This window comes from Pygocentrus nattereri, chromosome 22 (assembly GCF_015220715.1).
Source record: "Pygocentrus nattereri isolate fPygNat1 chromosome 22, fPygNat1.pri, whole genome shotgun sequence".
Classification (NCBI taxonomy): domain Eukaryota; kingdom Metazoa; phylum Chordata; class Actinopteri; order Characiformes; family Serrasalmidae; genus Pygocentrus; species Pygocentrus nattereri.
This window is the reverse complement of record NC_051232.1, coordinates 25,111,977-25,129,440: the sequence shown is the minus strand read 5'-3', so window position 1 is coordinate 25,129,440 and position 17,464 is coordinate 25,111,977. Positions and strand designations below refer to the sequence as shown.

At 39.6% G+C, this 17,464-nt stretch overlaps 1 protein-coding gene across 1 annotated transcript in view; it reads right to left on the bottom strand.

Moving 5' to 3' along the window:
• Positions 1-17,464, bottom strand: part of LOC108427427 (phospholipid-transporting ATPase ABCA1) — a 246,921-nt gene that overhangs the window by 97,105 nt on the left and 132,352 nt on the right. The window contains exons 18-22 of the mRNA XM_037532939.1: positions 17,209-17,325; positions 16,336-16,507; positions 14,695-14,826; positions 12,483-12,622; positions 11,422-11,559 (exon numbers count right to left, since the gene is read on the bottom strand). Of these exons, the coding sequence (XP_037388836.1) occupies positions 11,422-11,559; positions 12,483-12,622; positions 14,695-14,826; positions 16,336-16,507; positions 17,209-17,325 (699 nt within the window). The remainder of the gene's footprint in view (positions 1-11,421; positions 11,560-12,482; positions 12,623-14,694; positions 14,827-16,335; positions 16,508-17,208; positions 17,326-17,464) is intronic.

The window sequence follows — 17,464 nt, the reverse complement described above, 5'->3', positions numbered from 1 at the left end:
GTTTTCTCCTCTATAAGACAGAGTATGAATATGAAGGGGAGGTAGGAGCAGAGTCTAAATTAGATTAATATTAAATACACTGTGTGCATGTGCGCGCGCGTGTGTGTGTGTGTGTGTGCGCCGTCCTGGAGTGGACATCTGTTTAATCTGTATGATGGATGGTGAAAGGATCATGTGATCTGAACTAGAATAATAACCACATCAAATACACACACGCAGAGGTCTGTCTGGCAGAGCTCACTGATCTTAAACGGGGGTTCCTTGCTGAATTTAGCCAAGTTAACGCCTTTAAAAACTTTCTCTGTCAGACCAGCTGTGATATTGCGGGGTAAAAAATGCTCAATTTGGCAGTGGCTTTTATCAATACTTCAAACTTTGGAAGTTAAGTGCATCTCTGAGAAACAAAAACATTACAGACATACAGACTTGAATATTTAAACACTGATTCAAAGAAAATAGTTCTTAATAGTTCATCATCATTCACTTAAATTATGCAATGAAAACGCTTGTAGGCAGGGTAAGTACGGTATTTCTACAGTCAAACAGGAAAGAAGGGGAAAAGAAGAACAATAAGCAGGATAAATTGCGTCCAGGTCTTCATTAAGATCATGGAGATTGTTTGACATGGTTTAGTGCAGAAGAAGACTGAACTATAAACTTCACAGCGTAGTTAAATGCCGTCATCAGATATTATATACACCGGTTGCTGAATGCAGGTATATGAACACTAGATTATGTTCATGTTTTCTGTTTTTTCTACATTTCTATAACAAAGAAACACACAATGTCAGCTGTCACTACTACAGCATGTGCCTAAATTACTCACAGGGACAGGCATGGATAATCTACATAGAGGAAACGTATGGTTTAAATGAGTCATGTCTAATTAATATGGCACTGTAAATGATATATGACCAATGCATGGAATAAAACCCTTGTTAAGCCAGTAATTGTAGTGTGATTACAGAAATATAAACTGCTGTGTGTAAAACTACTTTGTTACAGAAAAAATAACTACACTATTTTAACGCAATAACAGATCAGTGCACAAGACGTGTGTTTCATGCTCATTGTACTTCCGTACTAATTCAGCTCCTTCAGCTTTTTTCCACCACTTCTGTGTACAAGGATTATGTTTAGAGTCAGACACACAATTTCCTCATAATGTGTAAAACTCTATACAGTTTAAATTAAAGCCGAGATAAATAGCTGTTTTGTTTGTTTATGTTCAATTTGGCAACCATTGTTTGTGATAATGTTAATGTCTAATTGGCACTGGAACACATTCGGAGGCACAGCAGAATAAAATCGGACATTTTCAGCATTTTTCCCTTGAATCTGACAAATATTCGAATGTCAAATTTTATTTTGAGAGCACAAACACACACACACACGCATGCGCACACACACACGCACACACACACACACACACAGATCAGTGCACAAGAGCTGTGTATCTTGCTCCATTTAGCAGGTTATTCATGCTCATTGTACTGATCTCCTTTGTGACATTCATACATATACCTACATCTACAGGGAGCACAGCCCTCCAGAGAGAGAGAGAGAGAGAGAGAGAGAGAGAGAGAGAGAGAGAGAGAGAGAGAGAGAGAGAGATGGCTGTGGTTAGCAGGTTTGATTTATGATATGTGATATCAGAGAGCGCAGTGATCGATCATGGACAGACGAAACTGCTGTTTTTTATACACACACACACACACACACACATACACACACACACACACACACACACACACACACACACCTGTTTCCATTAATGATGCAATGTTTTCCAAAGCTGTGACTCAAGGTAAAGAGAAGAGATGGAGGTTTCAGTGTGCTGGGTGTGTGTGCACGTGTGTGTGTGTGTGTGTGTGTCACGGACACTGTTAAAAATTTTGGGCCCCCTGAAATTTTATGCATGAGCCTTTTGGCTCATCCTGTTTCCCTCAGCAGAACCCATCACTGCATGAAAACTTGCCACAATTTTCAGAATCATAAAGCACAGATGCGATTAGGATGAGGTTTAATTACATGATCTAATACTAACAGGATAAATGAAGAAAACTTTTTCTAATGTTTCTAATGTTATTTTCCCACTGTTCTCCCACCGTCCACAGCAGCATCAGGCTCCAAATAGCTTTAAACAGTGAGCCTTTCATTTTAGAAAACCCTTCAGTGGGATGGACAGAACAAAGAGCTACACTCAGTAAATGCAGTGTTTCAAGCAAAGAAAAACTACTTGAAGCACCTGGCCTGCAGTCTGGATAGCAAATATGCTAACAGTATGCTAATCTAGCTACAATTTTACTACTGATTAGCTATTAGACTATCTCGCCTCTTACTAATCCACTGTTTAAAGTTCCTGTGCCTCTTTTCTTTCAAACATGACATTTTGTCTATGTAGTGCTTTCGTTCTGCCCGAGTTCTTCTGCAATGAAAGGTTTGTTATTTGAAACTATGTCAAACTTGACAGGTTTTTTGCAACACCTGCAGGCAATAATAAAGCAAAAAGCCACAAGAGGTCATGTCTTACTGCAATTTTTTCACAGGAAGCACGTACTTAGGTACGACATGAAGCGGTGGCCAACATAAAATATGGTAAAGCCCAATTTTTCGGAAAATAAGTTATTATGAATAATAATCAACACAAGTAACAAAGTAGCTTGTTTAGAGTATGGTATCGTTGCCAAGCCACCATGTACCACTGAATGAGGAGAACGTTCGGCCATCGCTATATATTGCAGTCATTTCATGAACTTTTTAACTTTGTCATATAAAAATAAACACATGATAACGCATCATATATTTTTGGCCACCAAATTACCACCCTGGTTTTATTTAGCACTCTGTTCTCATGCTGGAGCTGAAACACAAATGGCCCCCTGCGCCCTACATAGTGCACTATATAGGAATTTATATACTCTATCCTGCAGCCCAACAGTGCAAAATATGCTAAGAAACATCATTTGGGACTAAAAGTCTAAACTTTTATAGCTAGCACACTATTGAGGGAGTATGGAGGCGTTTGGGATTGATGCTAAACTGAAACACAGTAATATGGTAAGTACTTTAATTCAAGCCTATGATAATGATGCCATCTCTTAGCCTGTTAGCTAGTTGCCCAGCTTAGTTCTAGTTGAGAAAATAAGTTGCCAGCCCCCTAAGTTGAAAGAAAAATGGGTTATTACATCATCAGTATACTTGTTGGTCCATGTGAGCAGCACAAGAGTCAGAGATTATTCCATTAACAGCACAAGGACTGTTTTTTGTGCCGTGGTATAGTAATACACACTTCAGCTGTTGTGAGGTGTTCACAGTCGTACATACATTGAACATTTTACAATGGCTTTGAACGTGGACCAGATTTTGGGACCAGATCCGTTTTAGAAGTAGATTTAACTAACTTTTTTTTTTTTTTTAATATTTGGTCTCTGATCACAGTTATAACAGAGCAGTTGACTCTGGGACATAATGCTTCCTAGCTGGCCCCCCCAAGCTGAGGCCAGCCACCCCCCCCAAGATGAAACTTTTTTGCGGTAATGTTACTAGAGACTCTTAATGCATGTTTCTCATTGATGTCATTCAGCAGACACACTGTGGTGTATGGCAGATGGTGACAACAACTTTCTTTAGACTTGCATCCACGCACACACACAAAAAAGTTGTGGCAGAGTTTAAACTTTATGACAAGTGAACTTCGTTAAGTGCCCTTAGTCTAAATATTGTATTAGTCTTGTACAAAATGCTACACTTAACAAACCTTAAGTGGCAGCAAACAGATCAGTTAACTCAGATAAACTAGTGAGCGCATCAGGAAAAAACTGCATGCGCCTGCACACGACCTCGGTCTGTTACTGCTACTGCTACTCTAAATGGAACAACACAGGACAGAGTATCAGGGTACAGTGAGGCGGTGGAGAAATTGTTCAGCCAAAATCAAACTGACTGAGTTTTTCCTCTTACCCCAAAGGTAGTCGATCAGCCAAGGCATGCTTCATTCACTTCTTTAAAGAACATTCAGTGAAAGGGCCCATCTTGTGGGAAACGGCATTTTCCTTCAGGCACAGCCACCATTACACTGAGGGTTTTCATTTATTGCACAAGTAGAATGTTGTCATGTTCTTGCATCATCAGAAAACCAGAGAATTTGGAGAAAGAACTGCCACTCTTACGTCCGCTGGGCTTGTCAAACACTAGAGGGAGTTCCTGAGCGAGTCCAGAATGAGTGGAGCATTTGAGCAAAATCATAGCTTGTAAATACTTTAACAGCCTCATATAGAAGAATGTACTCCTGTCCTGAACACAGAACAGCATAAATTACTTTAGAATGTTAAATTCATTAGAACGTTACAGTTTATAATGGTGCCTCGTGCACATTTATGACATCAGTGAACTGGAACCGCTTTCCTCAGCCAAAGAGCTGAGTACCGATTAGCCAACCAATTAGTACTCAGTATCAGTAATGCCAACCTTTTAGCACTTAGGTGCAGTAATGCTTGCCACCTACTGCCCAAAACTCGTTTTTTATTAAATTCCTTAAATATATCCTTCTATTTCCTAAAATTAAGAGCCATTTAGCTCCATTCACCCGCATTCATTGAGGACTTGCTTGTCTGGTGTTTTACAGTTGTATTTTTTTGATATAATGGGAGAAACAGAAAGTGGCCAGACTGTCCTTCAGCTGGCTCTGTGAAAATCATGCAGTCACTTATACTAAAACAGGTTTTAGTTACATTATCTTGTGCAGTGTGACGTGGAGTAAATATGTTATAAGACGCTCATTATAAGATGGTCATTCTAGTCTTAAGTATCATTCTATTCTAGTCTTAAATATTGACTGCCTGAGCCATGAATAAAGTCACTGTACCCAAAATTTGCACACCTATATCTACCTTACAACTAAATCCTGTATTGCTATGCCAAGTCATTAAAAATACCCAGATTGGGGGGGAGGGGAAGAACGGACAACACATTAGCTTGGTGCTAACATACTGGGAAATACATAGACGTCCTAATGGAAATTAGCTTTGTCACCATGGTGGTAATTTGATGAGCAAAGGTTTCTGCAGTAGACTTCAAATTTAAATTTTGAGGGGTGACCCAGCAACTGTAGGATTACAGGTTTAAACCCCACGAGTGACTAGGATATCTGGCATACTCGGTTTTGCATTTGAGTAAGGCATTCAACCCCACCACTGCCCAAGGCGATGCTGCTCTGCTGGTGACCCTGTGCTGCTCCCAGACTGGAAGGGGCTGGGCAGCAAAATGACAAATATCCTAAATTTCACTAAAGTACATGACATTTAAAAAACTGCTGTTTTTATGTTGTTTTTTTTTTATTATATGACAAAACGTTTAGAAGACGAACTGAACGTTAGTGCCCTCCTCTCAGCAGTCCACGGCTGCTTGGCCACAATAACATACTCCAAATGAGATTCATGGACACAATAACTATCATCAATAAAATAAAAAATAACAATAATTACCATGAATTGATGCATTAATAATAACTTATTTCTAAAGCAATAAGTCATTTGAGGCTGTGCATCACAGTGTTTTATCATGCGTAAAGCGGTTTAATACCAAAGCTAGTGTAGCTAACAAGTAATGGAAGCTTCTGTCCGACTAGTATTGTGAAAACTGTGTGTCTAAGTCGTCACACTTGTCTTAAAGTCGTTAAACAATCTCAAATAGATTTGCTAATGTGGCTTCTGGCACTGTGAGCTGTATTATTATCTCTAAAAGTGGACAGTATTAGCCATAAAGACTGCATTTATCTGTTCTTTTGTCCATTTGTCTAGATAACAGTAAGCCACACAACATCAGAAACCACATACGTAAGTCTACTTAAGGTTACTTAACAACTAACACACATTTGATTTAGGATTGCAGGGTGCCCAAGGCAGACTGATGTATCGCTGTTGTCGGAACAAAACCTCATATTTCCAAAAGGCTAACTTTACAGGAGAAGGAAAAGACCTTCTTTATTTTCAATGTAAGTCAATGGAACCAGACTTGTTTCCAAGTAATTTTGGGTCATTTCGTTTGGTCCATTCATCATGAAATTTACACACAATGTAAAAGACAACAGGCATTTCAAACTATGATAGAAAGTAAAAAATACAAGGTTCTGTTCCGACAACAGCGATATATTAGCTTTCACTGCCTAGCTACATCATCCTCATTAGCTCCGGTGCAAAACTAAAGAAGCTAAGCATAAGGTAGGTAGGTAAGGTAGAAAAACAAGGTAAAAATGGTTTTTCTATCCCTTTGACTTTTCTTTTTAAGAATAACAGCCTGGTTCAACCTGATTGTGTGAAATTAGCAGAGATGAGACGAGTTTCATGATTATCTCATCAGCGAGCGCGAATGTGTTCATTATTAATTTAGTGCAGCGTAATGTATTACGGTACGGGTGATTAGGCTGAGTCTGCACTGCCCTCCTCATTATCAGGCCACTTACTCTTCCTTCATGGCCAAAATTGTGGCCAAAGCTTCAATAACAGCCAACTTTTGTGAGACTGATGGATTTTCACCCTGATCTAGGCTGGATTTTCAAAGGCAGCTCATGGACAGATCGCCGCTGGTGGAGTAAATTAGCCGCCGTGTGGAAAACATGTCCACAGAACGCTATCTTAATTCGCTTATTGACTTTTAAACACAACTGCAGCGCAGGGTTCGCAGTACGTCTCTTTAATGTGAAACGATACCAATCATCGCTTGAATGTTTTCGCAGCTTGTTGCCCGCAGCGGCTGAGCAAACGATCTCCCGTGAACTGTGCCACTCAATAGGGCGGAAATCCATATATTCATTAAGAGCAGACTGAGAGTTGAGGAGCATTATCTTTAGCAGCTTTCTGAGGAAATCAGCTAGAGCATCTGAAACGAACAGTCGGCTAAACAACCTGTTAAAAATACGCCTGCCTTTCTCTTGTAGGGGTGCTATTGATCTCCTGGTGCTTATACTTTTAGTTAAAGAAGAGCAAAGAACAATCCTTTTCTTTAGTAGGCCTTGCTTCAGAAAGACATTTGCACATTGCAAAACAGTCTTTCTTGTGGAATGGTGATTCAAAAAGCAGCTAGCTTCCTAAACTAAACGCAACCATATCACCACTCGCACCTCAAAAAGGGCTATTTTTAATTGTAATGTATGTTTGCATTTGCAAGCAAATGTGGACCATTTCTACTGGTTCAAATGTGCACACAATGTTCCGACAGCTGGTCTTTTCAAAGGTGCACTTGTGCTCGATTTTTGTATTAAAACAAAGTGTTTCTAACACTAAGCACTCAGGTTTCTTACATACTGAATCTGAACGCAAGCATTACACAGGAGTAAGAGATGGCACTGCACAGCCAACTGCAGGATACACACACACATACACCTTCTAAGCTGCTTCTCCTTCTGTGTCGCGGCGGGGTTGGGGGGGTGCTGGAGCCTATCCCAGCGGTCATAGGGCGGAAGGCAGGATACACCCTGGATAGGTCTCCGGTCTCTACTGTAGGACACTACATGGATATTTTTTGTAGCTAAACAGGCTCGAGTGAACATGCTCCTGTTCTCATATTCCCATAACAACATCACCTGCAAATTTCGACAGCAAGCAGAGATAATTGTCTCAGTTCACCATGACAACTGTTTTAGTTCTAGGCTATTTTTTACACCATACGTTGCAATTTTTGATTACTGAACAGTGTGCATCAGTCACAGAACTCACATCATTACCATTTTCATCATCTCTGAAGCATGTAAATAACACTGAGAGCTAGCCAGGCTAATGTAGCGCCTCCACATGGTGGAGTTAGTTTGAACCCAGTGTGAGTCTAGTAAACAGGTCTATATGTACTCTCTATACATAAACAGTGAATTTTTTGGACGTTTGTTTTTTATTATGCTGATGCTTGTTCTGTTTGACTGGTCAAAAATAGCTTTACCATACTCAGCCCAGCCTTTTCTTTACTAATACTGTGTTTTTTTGATGCAAGCCTTTTTTTTTGCATTGATTTACCAAACCTTTTATCGACTGTTACAAAAACCCCTTTGTCTGTTATGATAAACCCTTCATATGGGGATATTTGTTATATTTGCTCTCGCATTACTCTCAGCTAATTTGCTCATCAACCATTGGTGCTGAAAAGCTTCTTTTCATTTGTAGCAAAGATGTGCAAGTTTAAAATACTTCTAAAATTATTTAGCAAAAAATAAAGCGCACTATACACTGTGCCCGCTCTCCCCCAAGCCTGTGCCAATAAATGTATTTAATATCATGATATTTACCTAACCCTTCATCACAGTTTATGATACCACAATATGGCATACAGAACATCTGAATGTCATTTTTCATAGTAATTATGCGTTTGTAGTTATTACTTTTTGGTGATCTACGTCTTTTAACTTCAAACCAGTATCAGTTTGTAAAAAAAAAAAGCATACTAGTCTTTCATTTCTGCAATCCTGTTTTGCAGAAAGTCTTAGTGGGCATTATGTCTTTGGTTCTTCATTCTGGATTGCAGACCCGCTAGCTAGCAAGGTCCTGTTTCTTGGGGACAGGCCATCGTAGATACTCTGCAGATGCTTACCTTGCCTTTAGTGTACTATCACTCATCTACTACATTCACTTTAGTTTTCAACAATTGTGATCCTAATCTTGACATCAGCCTAAACACGTAACCTAATCCACACTTACCCTGCTCCTAATCCTAAGCCTAGCACTATTGAGCTTCATCAGATCATTTGCTACCAATGCGAATATATGTAGTCTATACAGCGCAGTGGGACTGCATATGAAAAACAAAAGGATAGCACTACAGCGAAGGTGCTCAGACCAGTAATGCCAGAATCAAGTCCACGAACATAAATGAAAACACCCAACCAGCACACTGCAAACACACAGTCCTTCAGTACAAACCCTCCATGCGTTTATACATTACTGTGGTAGATTAAACAGCACGCAGTACTCAAGGGGGCGATAATCAGAGTGTATCTAAAAAATGCTTTATGCTCCTTTACTTGTTCTATTGGAATAAAGAGGCTATGATCTATTAAATATATGCTTATATGAACAAACCAGTTCTGTGAAATTCTGGTCCAACTGCTGGTCTGCCGTGACAGCTGACCAGATAAAAGTACAACGGTGGTACAAAACAACTTGGCTGTCCCGTGGTGCAATGCTCAGAACTCAGTTGCGCTTGGGTTGCGTCATGAATTGTGCTGGACATGGTTTGGAATGCACAACAATAACAATAACAACAACAAAAAAAGGTACCGTTGAAATTGCGACGGTAAAAACGGCACTGTTTGGAACCGTGATGCACCTATACCACTTTTTTATTTTATTTTGGTAAAAGCTGTCTCACAAAATGTCTCACATACTAAGCTTAAATAAACTGCACTTGTTTCATATGTTGGATTTTGTACACTTTTTTGGTTGTGTGTGTGATTCATTTATCATGCTTAGAAAAACCTATTTTTGTTTATTTACTACTATTCACTATTTTATAATTAGTACTAAGACCCATATTTACCAACTGCAGTGAATATAAAGTATTTTTATCAGGCAAAATAGTCAAACCAGAACTGAACTAAATGCAGATTAACCTCTGGTGCACACACAAGCACGCAGAAGCTTCACTGGTTTAACAGCAACAATGCCAAATGTTATTTCACATCCACAGTTCTCAAGACATCTGTCTCATATGTGTGTGCCTTTCACTCACGCATATATTTCAGGGTGTCAGAGAGTTCAATAAATATCACATTCGCGTAGCTCTTTTCAGTGTTTTTGTGTTATCGGGGTTATTTGTGGTGCACGTGTGAAACTAATACCTTAGGAAGAATTCCAGCTGTAATATCACCCCCTACCACTGCCTTCTCATGGAAACAGTGGGGTTACAGTTCTTGCCATGTGCATTTTTACGCTGATACCAACACTGCGTTTAAATGTCAGTATCGGCACCAACCGTGACATGGTAAACCAGTACAGCACTGGTATGTTGTTGTGCAGCCCCAGTTCGGAAACCGTTCTCCTTTCACATTTGTTTGGAAGCTGCTCTGAATGAGTGCATCTACCTAATTATATGTGGCCAGTGGTGATAATAACCTTAGGCTTTGATCTAACATTGAATATAAATAAATATGATTACAGACGCAGGAGAGGAGTGAATGCAGAGGCACAGTCTTACTCGTGGAATATATGCACTGTGAGTCCTGATGATCCCTATGGATCTAACTAATATAAATCCACATTCAAAGTAAAGGAAGCACTGGGAGCTGTCTAATTACAAGCCAATGAAATACGCAAGTTATCTGTCAGCTCTGCTCTAAGACGAGGGAATATATTTACCAGCCACTTTATTAAAAATATAATGATGAATGGGGTTCAGGGGGCTTTACAGACTGCATGACAACAGATGAGCTACGGGCTGTCATTCAGTGAACCTACAGGGCAGGCGGAGCTCATAAAGTGGACAGTCAGAATATATCAAGTTGCAGTCAATGGTAGTGATGCACTGAGACCACTTCTTTACCCTTCCGATACAGATACCTGATTCTTAAATATCAGACGATACTGGGTACTGATCCCAAAACTAACTCTATCTTAACTAATAAGCTAATTAGTCTTGATATACAGTTTTTTGTTCTGTGTTACTTATAAAACGTACCACGCTTAAACAGCATTTAATTGTTGGTTGACTGACGCAACAGGCTGTGAAACACGCTAGTCTGGCTAGTGGGCTGCTAAGCTAAATGTAAACCTAAAGACAACCATTACCCCAAGAGATCAGCAGCTCCTTCCATATGCCTCCCTAATGTTCACACCCTCAATTAGAACTCGGACTAACATTACGCCAGTGATTTCGCAGTGGATTACTGAAAAAAGCCTGGCTCAGCCGCTGAGGTTAGCATGCTTTTGTTAGCATGCTTTACGTTCCAGTGGGGATATAACCCACTACCACTGCCTTTACATGCAATACTGGCTTTACAAATCTTTACTGCTGCTCGTCAGGCCATACAGTTCCATCTACTTGTGCGCATGTGCATCAGAACTTGCTCTGTGGTATCAGGCATAGGTATCAGTATCCCCGTCAACAATAACTCATTTAAGTGCGACCCAAGCGGGGCCAGCAACAGCATAGTTGCTATGGTCATAACTTATTATTTCTCACTTGTTTCTCTTTGGAATGTGTAGAGAAACCCTGTTAAAAGTGTAACTTCTAAATGTCCAATCCCACACCACACATGTGTAATTAGTTCATGTAATTCATTATGTAACCATGTAATTGATTATGAAATTACAAAACTACATGCAATTTAAAAGGTACAGCAAAACAAAAGGTAAACACCTTTAGACTTTAAAAGATTCAGCAGCGTCTGTATGTTGTCAGTGGCCACAAATAAGCGTTGGTATACAGTTCTATACTGACCTTTTTTATATTTAAGCAGCAGTTCCCAGATTCCTCTCCTCGCGTATGGATCCACTCCAGCAGTGGGTTCATCCAGGATGACTACATTGGACCCGCCGACAAATGCAATGGCGACTGATAACTTCCTCTGCATCCCACCTGTTGACAAACAAAGCAGAAAAGCTCTGTTAGATCACCTTCCTTACATTGAAAATACCCTTACATTTAAAATACATGCAACAACAGCACTGGTGCCTTAACATAGAAGAACATTAAAAGGCAGAAATAAACATATTTTCGTCTTTCTTGGTATGAACAGGTTTAATCCAAATGTTTTCTTCTCCAAACTATCCCTAAAGAGGAGATCCAACATTTTTTTCTAAAGTTCTGCATTATTCAAGCCTTAAGATGTAAACAATGTTATTCAGAGTGGGTTGAGATGAAATGCTTCATTCTACAGAGAATCATACTGAATTCTTCACAGTGGAGGTGATAGGAACCCAAAGTCACGTCTACAACACATATACAGCCTGTTTATCTACGATCCAAAACCACCAGTGAACCTACATGAGTCCTCTTGAGTTTGGTATAGAATGTTGTTGGTAAAATATCAATACATTTGAAAAAAATATGGAGACTATTTTGCCATATAATGCACTGCATGTATCTCTTTAACACAAAGGATTAAAAAAAATGTTTCAGGTGAGAAGCTTATAGCAACTAAAATACAATGTCAAGGGCATCAGTTGTGTAAAGTATGTATAAAGTATACATAACTATTTTGTGACGCCACCACTTTGAGCGATTCTGATCCTTAGTTTCTCTAGAATGGAACATTTTGTACCAAGTCACTCTTGATCACATTCTCGATCGCTCGATCACATCTTAATGATATAACTAAGCAGAAATCTTTAAAACGCAGTAGAAAATCCTACAGTATGGCAGTTTTTGCAAAGAAAAACGGCCCGCTCCAAAAAGCTTTCCACTTAGTAAGTTAAATTATATATAACTGACAATGAGCAGCAAATGCACTCTCTCTTTCCCTCATCCACTTAAGCATACACTCACCCACACTACCATACCTGAAAGGTTCTTGGCAAGCTCCTTGCGTTTGTGCGGCAGTCCCACGTCTTTGATCATCTGATCTATCTCCTGTTTTACCTCCTCTGAGCTGCATCCCTTCAGACGGGCGTAGAAGTAGATGTGCTCCTCCACGGTCAGGCTGGAAAACACACATCCATCACGGAGTCGGCAGGGCATAATGGTTCAGATGGCTCATATCAGAATCTATCTTCATAAAGCATTCCACACGCATCCCTACAAATCGAATACGTCTCATACAGTGGCATAATGCATAATGCACGCCAGGTTTTTTGTCTGACTGCAATAAATGAGCCGTGAATCCAATAAGCATTCACAGTTTTGGTCATTAAATAATGGCTTCTCCAAGCCGTATGTCAAGTGTGTAATAATAAAGAATTCCTGGCGCTCAGTGCCAGGACACCATTTTTTTAACCTCTTTAACCCGAAGAGCCTGTTAATGGGCCCACATTTCATTTCCCCACGTTCATACATGTTTGACTTAAATATTAGTTTCATAGTACTTGCCACATAATTAACAACATTCATCAAAAGGCCTTAACCTTGGTCTTCAAAATAATTAAAGCCCCAAGATAGCAAGCCTATATTGGTCCACTGGCTTGATAAGGTCAGCATCCTGACTGTACACCACTGCTGGTCCACTCTTGGGCCACCAAATCATTTGTACTGCATGCAACTAGTTTTGAATCTCATCAAACATATTCTAAGTAAACAGAGGCTTTTATTTTAGAAAATAATCTAAGAACAAATATTACATACAAAGTGAAAAAAATGACTTTGACGCATGTAAAATTATTTTACCGAAAATGTTTTTGCTGACAATGCGAGATTAAAATGATTTACTTAACTGATGGACCAAGTATAACTACAGAAAGGAAGGAAGGGAAAATAAATAAATTGGAAGGCGAGTCAAAAATGATAAGTGGAATTTTGTCCAACACTCTGCTTAACCACTAGTGGGCCGCCAGCAAAACACAACACAAAACATCGGTGGACTGCTGGCTTTGCCATTCGTTTTGCCATTATTTTTTTGCAAATAAAATCATTTTGAGTGCTTAATCTACTCTAAACTTATTTTTGTAGATTACCAATACAGTATTCTTCTGGGATTACCATTCTCTTTTAATAACAGCTAGATCTAACAACTGAAGCAAATCTAACATATTTATCTAGCGATGTATAATAGCCATAAAGGAAATTTCAGTGTAGGAGACGCACCTATGAGACTCATATATGCGTGTTTCTCTTGCACTCAGGCTTCATCTACGGCCATCAGATGGTACTGGAATTTGGTCAATATTTTACTCATTCATTCTTGCTATAAGTATTAGCTAAGAAGCTACAGAGCCTCTTGGCTTGCAGCAATGGGAAGGCTTGAAACTGCAGCATAGCCTGAAGCAGATTGATGAGTGAAGGGCATCATAGGCGGTGCACATGGATAGTCAGCTAGTCTCCATGCTAGGCTAAAGGTTAATGACTAACCCCAAAAGACTGGCTTTTCCTTTCACCTTATTCACACTCCCTTTTAACGCATTAGATCATTTACTCCTCATTGTTTGTTCCTTTGACAACAAATTAGACTAACCTATCTCAGACAGCACCCTTTTACTTGTGAGGAGAGGGAATTAGTAAGTTTTACACTACACTGTTAGCTTATCTATGCTAATGACACATATTGGTATAATGGCAATGACAAAACTCCTTAAGAAGAATTTCAACCCATATACTGGGTGAACCGGTATATTATGTACCATTACACAAGAAACAAGATTTTTTTTTGTTGAAATGTCCATTTAAAAATAAAAAGACAAAGCCAGTTTGTTTTTGCGCTGCACTTGCGAGAATGAGAGCAAACCAACTTTGCTAACTAACTGATTCTGTGCTCCTGGTACAACTCCTTTATCTCTTTCTGACAGTTCACACCTCCCACTTTAGACCTTGAGCATTGCATTTTAGCACAGAATGATCTGAAAAAGAGAACAGGGCCTTTTGTTCATTTGCTGACAGGAACTAAGAAGCTCCATGTACTTGGGCAGTTCAGTATTCACTCTTCACTGAAGTAACAATGAAGTGACATGAGTTATTTGTTGCTGTTTACTTGCTTTTTCTGCGACAAACTCTTGAAGACTCAATTCCAAAACACCAAAGTCCTGTGATGGCTTGTCCAGCATGAAGCTGACCTTTGCTACTCACTCATTAAATAAGACGTTGTGTTGCGGACACATGCCCAGCGTCTTCCGAATGCTGTCCATGTCTGTGCGGATGTCAAAGCCGTTAACATAGGCTGTGCCGGACGTGGGAGCGAATAACCCAGTCAGAATGGACCTGAGGGCAGCAAAGACCAAACCAGCAAAACAATCAGATGGCCAGCAAGTGCTTCAAAGCATGCTTCAACTATCAATCTCAAAAGAAAAACCTGCCATCACTAATAGAACTTTTGAGTGAAGGATGAAAAAGGCTGCTTTATTTCACAGCTTTGACCTGAGCGACACAAAGCACTTACTTGCAAAATAGATGTCAGTTTGTGTGGGGAAAAAACAGAAAAGTGGACAAAAATGAAAATGGAGATTTCTTTGGACACTGCTACTATAGCAACAGAGGGACAGAAAAGACCAGACTGACATAAACTACAAAGTCTGAGAGTGAAAATGTGCATTTCATCTCTAAGCATCTTCTGAAGACTAGAGAGAGAGAAAGGAATGATCTATGATGATCGACTGTAGATCCTTTGCAGGTGCTTAACTTGACAATACAATAGATTTAAATGAATGCCTAATTGCCATTAACCATATCTTGGCTGTTTTCACTACCTACTCTAAACACTAATCTTAAGCTCAGGCCAGAATGGGATCCTAATTTTAAAGACCAATTAAGCATTTGTAAAAGATTTTTAGTCATCCAGCTGACAGGTCCGATGTTGAATTGTGTCCAATTTCCACCCATAAGTTAGGGTTCCCAATTTTACACAAGGCTACCAAATTGGAAAGGTTAAGGCTAAATGAGACACATGAAGTGCTACCATATCTTTTCAAACTGACACTAACTTAATGTCATTTGACAGCACAACACGCTTGGAGGAGAACACTAACTGCCAATTCTGCTAATAATATCTGCCATCCAGATAGAGTTAGGCCAATTAGGCTGCCAGTACACTTTAGACGAAAACATCATTTTGGTGTCTTTTCCAGCCATAACGACGGTCAAAAATGGTGAAGAGCGTGCCTGTTGCTAAACAGAAGTCGTAATCACCACGTTTTATGTCTTGTGACCTCACCTGACTGCATCTAGTCCATGCCACATAGTAGGAAGATGAACATCCAGTTCTTTTTTAATACTTTTATGACAGTGATCTAAATGGTACTTTCATTTAGTTCCTTTGTCTTTTGAAGTACACTGCCAGGTTTATGCTCTAATGGGCTCAGCCATGGATGGTTGTGGCATCATAAGGAAGCAAACAAGTGGTCACCTGATGATGCTTAGACAGTTGTGCATCTTAAGACCCCGACAAACTTCTATTTCAATCACCACAGTCCACACTGCCTCTGCTAGATGCACGTTAGCTGACAAAGAAGAATCAGTAGTTACTGTTCTCCTCCTAGTGTGTTGAACTGTCCAATTATGTTAGAAAAGATGACCTGGAGGAAGGACATGCTAGCCTTCACCCTCCCGACATGGTAGTGAAGAGGGAAGACCAAGCCAGCAGGTGGTTCTTTAATGATCTGAGTGCCTGTAGATCATCTACAGAGGATCATTCAAAATAACGTGGGACTGGAAATTTTATATGAAGGTCGTTACACAGCTTAGTTCAGCCCATGCCAGGGTGCCATAACTCACATGGTGGTTGTCTTTCCAGCTCCGTTGTGTCCTAAGAATGAAGTGATTTGGTCCTGATAGAAGTCCAGACTGAGCTTATCCACAGCCAGTTTTTTTCCGGTTTTGTACACCTTCACCAGATTTCTTATAGACACTCCAGGCTTCAGTCCAGCAGAGGCCTTTTCCAGATAACCTGCAGCACATGTACAGTGTACTCAAACACTGCAATCTGTGCCTGTATTTGTTCTGGACTAAACTAAAATTTGGAATAAAAGTTAAGTTAAAAAAAGAAAAGCACAGTAAAAAAAATAAATAGCACTGGAAGGAACAATTCACAAAACCCATTATTACTGTCTCTATGATTAAAATATTTATAGTGAGGAATACACAGGAATAGACAGTATTATGCAAAAGTTTTAGATAGCTGTGAACTATGAAAATTAGATTTAAAAAGCCATTTATCTGGCATGAAAGCTAATCACTTACATATGTAAGCTTCTACATATATCAGTGTGTTCGTTTAACGATTTCTAAACTTCTCCTTTTGACATCTATTGATCTATCTATCGTAGGTATCTATTGTAGGTATCATTCAATATTTGGTTTGGTTAATCAACCATCATGCTACATCAAGTTTCTATAGTAAGTGTGCTGGTGATGAAATTTAACAAATCCAAGCAAAAGCTGGTGGGATCAAGGAGACCAAACCTTGTTCACAAGTTATTACCTACTTCTTAATTTTCTTCTTCTTCTGTATTTATGTTTATATGCATGCACTTTAATGATGTATAATGATTTTTCATGTTAAAACTCAACTACTGCCAAGATAACTGGCTTTCAGTACTGTTTGTAGATGCCCATTGCACAGTACAGTATGTATGTGTCTGTGTGTACCATTTTGGCCCTCCAGTGCATCTAGAGGTTCCGCCTCGTTGTAGGAGCCCACCGGAGTCCCACACCAGTATGAGGAGGTGAAAGGAAAATACCATGGCTTGGGTATCCCATACTGTCCTGGGGGATGAAGCAGGAGGCAACAGTATCATCAGTGTCTACTCTAGGAAAATTCTTATCCTTTTTCCCCTCTATTCTTTCATTTTTCCCCCATTATAAACATCTTTCAAGCATTTTACCAGCAGAAAAACCTCCTGTA